General features: G+C 31.4%; 1 protein-coding gene across 1 annotated transcript; it reads left to right on the forward strand.

Annotated features, from left to right (window-relative positions):
* The first annotated feature begins 2,674 nt into the window (after positions 1–2,674).
* On the forward strand, positions 2,675–4,776 carry LOC121775870 (sugar carrier protein C-like). Its single transcript, XM_042172948.1, has 4 exons — positions 2,675–2,840; positions 2,935–3,257; positions 3,427–4,056; positions 4,139–4,776. The coding sequence occupies exons 1-4, from the start codon at positions 2,705–2,707 to the stop codon at positions 4,583–4,585; spliced, it is 1,536 nt and encodes a 511-aa protein (XP_042028882.1). The 5' UTR covers positions 2,675–2,704; the 3' UTR covers positions 4,586–4,776.
* Positions 4,777–7,414: the final 2,638 nt, after the last annotated feature.

Genomic DNA, 7,414 nt, shown 5'->3' on the forward strand with positions numbered 1-7,414 from the left:
CTTTTTTACCTTTTTAAATGCATCAAATTTAATTGCAACGGTCCAAATTTCACAAAAACAATTGAATAAATGAAGATGCACCATAATAGAAATTGTAAAGTTAACCACAGCTATCATTTATAAAAGAAAAACGTTAAAATTCACGAACCTACAATTTCTTAGTTGTCTTACTAAGTGTCTCCTATTTTATTTTCACTGCTTGAGTTAATAATATTTTACTAGTACTATATTTTAACTTTTAAGGTCATGTTTGGTTGACAGGAAATTAAAGTTGGCATAATTCATATGAAAATAAATCTCAAGAATATGATTCCTAATAACTTTACTTTCCTGTGTTTAGAAATATCAAAATTTTAAATTTTATATTTGATTTAAATGTCAAACTAAAAATATACTAATTATTCTTTTATTTATAAAAAAGAATAATAATATAAATTTTTTAATAAAGTATTAATTACAAATAATAATAATTATATTATTATATATATTATTACAATGTATAGTTTCAATATGGATTATTCATCATAATATTTAATAATTATAATAAATATGATTATTATTATTATTATTATATTTAAAAATATTATAATTTAATAAATTTTATAACTCAAAATTTCCCTACAACTTTATTGATTAATTATTAATTTATAAAATAATAATTATTATTTATTGTTATTATTATATGATTTATATTATATAATCATATTTTAATTGTTTAATAAAGTATTAATTATAATAATAATAACAATTATATATAAATTATAATTATATAGTTATGATTATGATAATTTTAATTATAGTTATTTATTATACTGAAATGATATGATTTATAATTTTAAATTATTTTGAAAACATTGTAATTAATAATAATAATAATAATAATAAAAACTATACTATATTGCATTAAATATATAAGAATCCTAAAACTGGGAAAAAGAATATCTAAGAAAAGTTAGGATTCAAAATCATGGAAAGTTGTACTAACTTTCCTCGTTCTCGGATTCTGATTACTTTCCCAGTTTGATTAAAAACCAAAACAAACACAAGAATTTAAAATTTAAGAAATCAGATTACTTTCCCAGACAGAATCCTGACAACCAAACATGACCTAGAGTTTAGCGTTTCCGGAAAAATGTTTACAGTTTTATAAATATTCTCAATTTTCACTATATTCCATAAAATATGTATATTATACAAAAAAGTTTTATCTGCCCACGAAGCAACGTTATTTTGACAATATAAGAAGAATTGATGGTATTTTTTTCCTATAATTTTTTTTTTCAAATTTTGATATACTTTATGAAATAGGAGTACAATAAAAGTTTAGAGTATTTTCTGGAGCTAGTATACTAAAACACTTTCTTATATTTTTGTAAAAGAATGTTAGTTTATGTGTTGAGGTGAGAAAAATCAACCTCCGACCACAACAAAAAGAATCATTTTTACATCACCAAATTTTGTAGATAGGAACATTTTACGAATAATGTTAAAAGTCAAATACATATGACGCAAATACAAAAAATGAGTTCATATTTCAAAATACATTGCACTATTAACCCATAAACTAGTAATCAAGTTACTTTGATTAAGATAAAATCATTTAAATATATCTACACCTAAAACGCGTTTAATTTGAAGAATGCCTCTTAAGTCTCAAACAATCAACCAATGCATACGACCATCAATATAGAGTTAAATATGAAGTGATGAGAATTTACAAGCAGTGACAAATGCATTAAATTATCCTAGTAGATAACACGTCATTTTGGATAATCTTATATTTAACACATTAGTCAACGTCATAAGAACTAATACTAAACCACAATTATTGTATCATTCATGAATCACTATCTTACAATTTCCAATGTTAACATGTGACAAATTATTCAACAAACGAAAATTTCGAATGTAAATATGTGACAAATTATTCAACAAACTTCGTTTATTTTTAAAAAAAAAAACTAAATTCGTTTCGGATTGATTAAATTCGATCCCCAAAAAGGAAATAAATCTTTTTAGAAAATCTCTAATCTTTACTAAATTGTAATCAGATATGCTGCATTATCCATTATTTAAATAGGCAATTTAATTCCAACGATCATTATTAGCAAGAAATCCTAAATTACTTTCTATAATCTCATTCAAGATTAGTTTACTCCAAAATTAAATTAATTTTGACAATAGAAAACTAAAACTAATAAGCAACCGGCATTAATTATTGATTATTAATTTAACTCAATATTATTTAATCCATTAAACCAAAAAAATATTTGGATAAAGACTAAAAAGATTAATGACAAATATACTCGTTGACTCTCAAGTCTCAATTAGTCAATTACCAACTTTAAATAGGAATATTATATCTATATCATAATTGCATTAGCAAAATAATGGTTTGGTAATAATTTCCCATATATTATCCGCAAATTAAATTCAAATTTACACCCCCATTTTAAGACAGTTTTGATAAATGATTCTCACACTCAATTAGTAGTTTTTGGTCATTCAGCTTCACCTTATCTGAGAAAAATAGAATCCATTTATCCTATAACAATTTTAGTAATTACACACCTGTTTTGCCAGCCAGAGATATTTTTCAAATCAATTCCTGATTTCTCTATTTATAGCCTTCACTCAATTCATTTCTCTCATCATTCTCTGTTGTATCATTCCTTCTCCTTCTTATAATTTCACTAAGGAAAAAATGGCTGGTGGTGGTTTCGACTCCACCCCCCGCAAGGGGAAGGAATATCCCGGCAAATTGACAGCGCACGTGATTGTCACGTGTGTTGTCGCGGCCATGGGTGGCCTTATTTTTGGTTACGATATCGGAATTTCCGGTATTTTTTTTAATTAGTTTTTTAATTTTAATTTTAATTTTAATTTTAATTTTTTTGAATGTGTGGTTAATGGTTTGCTTTGGGTGTGTTATAGGTGGTGTGACATCCATGGATTCTTTCTTGGAGAAGTTCTTCCCATCCGTGTACCGGAAAGAGAAAGCGGACAAGTCGACGAATCAGTACTGCAAATTCGACAGCGTGCCGCTGACTCTGTTCACGTCGTCGCTGTACTTGGCGGCGCTGGCGTCTTCCATTGTGGCGGCGACTGTCACCAGAAAACTAGGGAGGAAGCTCTCAATGCTCTTCGGTGGCGTGCTTTTCTGCGCCGGCGCTCTCATCAACGGCTTCGCTTACTCCGTCTGGATGCTCATTCTCGGCCGCCTTCTTCTCGGAGCGGGAATCGGTTTTGCCAATCAGGTATTAACAAGGGCTGACGCAGAAATTTATTTTGTTAGCGACTATATATTCGAAATTTTGTGTTTGGAATTTTACTAGTATAATGATTTGTACATAAATATTTTTTGACACAATTCAATAATTTAATTAAAATTGATAGTTAAACTGAAACTACTATATAAATCTGCAGTCGGTACCGCTCTACCTTTCGGAGATGGCGCCGTACAAATACAGAGGCGCATTGAACATCGGCTTCCAGCTGTCGATCACGACGGGCATCCTCGCTGCCAACGTGCTCAACTACGGGTTCGCGAAGATCAAAGGAGGGTGGGGCTGGCGGCTGAGCTTGGGCGGCGCGATGGTTCCGGCTCTCATCATCACCGTTGGATCACTCGTCCTCCCAGAGACCCCCAACTCCCTCATCGAGCGCGGGAGTCAAGAAAAAGCCCGCTCCGAGTTGAGAAAAATCCGCGGCGTCTCTGACGTGGACGAGGAGTTCAACGACCTTGTGGCGGCCAGCGCGGCCTCCAAGAAGGTGGACGACCCCTGGAGGAACCTCCTCCAGAGGAAGTACCGGCCCCACCTCACCATGGCCGTGATGATCCCTTTCTTCCAGCAGTTTACCGGGATCAACGTCATCATGTTTTACGCTCCCGTGTTGTTTAAGACCATCGGGTTCGGCGCCTCTGCCTCCTTGATGTCGGCTATTGTCACGGGTGCTGTCAACGTTGGCGCGACGTTGGTTTCAATCGTCACCGTTGATCGTTGGGGCCGACGCTTCCTTTTCCTCCAAGGAGGAATCCAAATGCTTATATGTCAGGTACGAAAAAAAACACTTAAATTTTAAGCACTAATTTTAAGCATGGCATTGTTGATGACCTAATGTTTGTGATATTTGGCAGATTGCTGTATCCGTTCTCATTGGGATGAAATTCGGGGTAGATGGAAACCCGGGGGTGCTGCCCAAGTGGTACGCGGGCGTGGTGGTGATGTTTATTTGCATCTACGTGGCCGGGTTCGCGTGGTCGTGGGGCCCGCTTGGATGGCTGGTGCCTAGTGAGATTTTCCCGCTCGAGATTCGGTCAGCGGCCCAGAGTTTGACCGTTGGGGTCAATATGATCTTCACTTTTATTGTGGCTCAGGTGTTTTTGTCTATGCTATGCCACATGAAGTTCGGGTTGTTCTTGTTTTTCGGATTCTTCGTGCTGGTGATGACCTTCTTCATATACTTTTTACTGCCCGAGACGAGGAATGTTCCGATCGAGGAGATGGCGATGGTGTGGAAGAACCACAAGTTCTGGTCGAGATTCATGGACGATGATGATGAAATCGATCAACAAAGACAGTGATTCGGAATGTTTGGCTGTAAGGGCAACCAGAATATATTTGATGTTTTTCGAACTAATTGGGGTGAGATTCTATTGTTAGAATTTCCTTATTTTTTAATATTGAGAAATGGTGTATTATATTTTGTTATTGTACGGGGAATATTGTATGGTCCCATTGTAATTTGATTTATGATTACAGATGATTTTATTGAGCTTTATTGGTGGGAAGAATTCTCATTGCATCTCATGTTGTCACATTATCCACTTGCTTAAAGTCAATATGTTATATGTTGACATGTGTTAAAATTTGAATCCTCAACAAACGATGGAATGGAATTACGAACTCTAGTTATAAATAATTTAATAATATAATATACTATATGCTTTTTAAATTAGTTTTCGTTTAATCATTTTAATTTCTAGATCTTTTATGTAATGTTTCCTTTTCTTACTTCCTTTTTCATTAAAGTTTCTAATATAAATCACTATGAGGTATACATATAAATCATCAATGCTATAAGTTATAATAATGGAATCATTTAGTTCAATATATGAAAAATATAAAGAGATTAAGAATTTTCCTTTTAGAAATTTAAATTACATAGAGAAATACTATAGTAATAGTAATAATTAATTAGGGAATAGCATTTTATATTAAAGAAATTAATCATTCTAGCTCTCTTCTTTCCAAAAACAAATTACTAGGTGGATATTTTAACTTTTATTTCTCGCAATTAATGAGTAATTTTTATATTGAAGATGTAGGAATGATAATTAGTAAATATTCCTTAATTAACGTGGAGGGTGATTACATAATTAAAATGAAATTTCAGTTACAATGGAGAAATTCCTTAATTTTCAGAAATGGTGAAAAATGATAAAATTAACCCAATTAAATATACGATTATGTTAATTTATCAATACTAATTAAAATTATGTTGAAAAACAAGAATTGTTTGGTTTTGAGTAGCAAGAAATCAGAAGTTAAGGTCATGGGAAAATGGCTGAAGTAAGAATCACATGATACACCGATCCATTATCTACTAATAAATTGATCGCATATTCATTTAGGAAACATTTACTTGGTAAGAAATTGATAAGTTGTAGTGCTGAATTAATTGGCAATGATGATTTGTTCCTTTGCTTTTCACAAAATTGATTGGTGAAATTAATGACCTAAATCTTTTCATTTTGAAAGATGAAGCACCCACATTCTTCCAACCTTTTGTATTTGGCAAAAGATAAAGCCACATTAAATAACGTAAAACCACATCCAGTGTATTCTAATAAATATTAGTAGTTGACATTTTATTCATCATTTAATATTAAACGTCAAATTTAAAATATATAGTTTTTTTTTCCTTAAAGAGGATTAATGATGGATAACAATATATATATTGGATTAAGGAGGTGTTAATTGAGTTGCTCGTCGAATTTAAAATTAATTTTACTTCCTTAATTTTCCCATTGCATTTTTTTTAATTAGGATAAACATTTTATTTTATTTTCATTTAGCAGTAGAGTGGGGAATGACAATTGACAAGTAAGAAAAACGTCAATTAATGTACACCGATATATGAATACGTAATTTAAGTAATGTCCAAAACAATTACACATTGCAAAAATTTGTAATAGATCTTTAATTTTTTTTTCTAATTTGCAGATCTAAATGTGGCCAGAAAATAGACACATAATATCTTTTATGCAAAGATGATACTTTGAGATTCAAATAAATTTTTCATATTAATTAAAAAGCTTTTTGATAAAACTAGGAGTAGTATTTACCAATAAAATTATTTAAAAAATCAATAGGTGGGCGAGCCCAAAAGTTTATTATGGATTAGGTATTAAAAACGGAGATTAGGTGCGTGGCTTTCTATTGCAAATGCATATGACGAAAAGCCCAATTTGTTGGTATGGAAATAATGAATATATTCCACATTCATTACTACCAAAAACTAAATCAATTTCATTCTACACCACCACTTCTTTTTGAATGATGAAGCCTTGAGTTGTCAACAAATGCATGGATAAATCTTGCATTGGATATTAGGTGTAACATCTAATTATAAGAAACACCCTCTCTTGTATACTAGTAACACCTTTATAAAATTATGTAAAATACTATGTGTACCTAAAAAAATAACTCAAACTAGAATCACAACATCCTTTCAACTATATGCTGTCACGTAGCATATATAAGCAACAAAACAACGTTATTAAGCAACAAACTTAGTGGATGACTTAGATGAGCGTAGTGCATAAAAGACTGTTTATGTTACATTAAATGCAATTTATTTTGCATTATAAAACTATAATGCAAAATAAATTACATTTAATAACATAAACTATCTTTTATGCAATCCGATGTAATTCTTATGTACCATCCTTTGTTGCTAAATATCGTTGTTATGTTGCTTATACCTGCCACGTGGCAGCATGTGGTTAGAAGGATGTTGTGACTCTAAGTATTAATAGTTTTGAATTAGGATTAAGTCATTTTCCCGTTTTCCTAATTTATTTTAGAATCATTTTACGGAACAATTCTCTTGTGCATATTTCGTTTGCTTCATGCAACTAGGTTTTTCTCGTCTTGGATTTTTCCACGTTAAATCTTAGAAGCGTTTTACCTCCTTTATTGATTGTACATGCATGTGCGCCATTTATAACAAAAATACACAGAACTAATAGAGCAAATTCACTAACAAAAGTCGCGACCTGTGGCCATTCATTCAAGAAATGAAGTAAAAGAAACTAAGCATGAGCTTAATTAATTTTAATCCATCAACAATTATACTCTTATTAAACATAATTCATACATGAAAGTGGTGGAGACTAAATGATGGAGCC

The sequence above is a fragment of the Salvia splendens genome, chromosome 18 (assembly GCF_004379255.2).
Source record: "Salvia splendens isolate huo1 chromosome 18, SspV2, whole genome shotgun sequence".
In the NCBI taxonomy this organism is placed as follows: domain Eukaryota; kingdom Viridiplantae; phylum Streptophyta; class Magnoliopsida; order Lamiales; family Lamiaceae; genus Salvia; species Salvia splendens.

What these genes read in the sequence shown, in the direction of transcription:
- LOC121775870 (XM_042172948.1), top strand. Translation starts at nt 2,705, where the DNA reads ATGGCTGGTGGTGGTTTCGACTCCACCCCCCGCAAGGGGAAGGAATAT. An exon ending in TTACGATATCGGAATTTCCG is followed by an intron (nt 2,841 to 2,934) that starts GTATTTTTTTTA and finishes GGTGTGTTATAG; the next exon opens with GTGGTGTGACATCCATGGAT. An exon ending in GAATCGGTTTTGCCAATCAG is followed by an intron (nt 3,258 to 3,426) that starts GTATTAACAAGG and finishes ATAAATCTGCAG; the next exon opens with TCGGTACCGCTCTACCTTTC.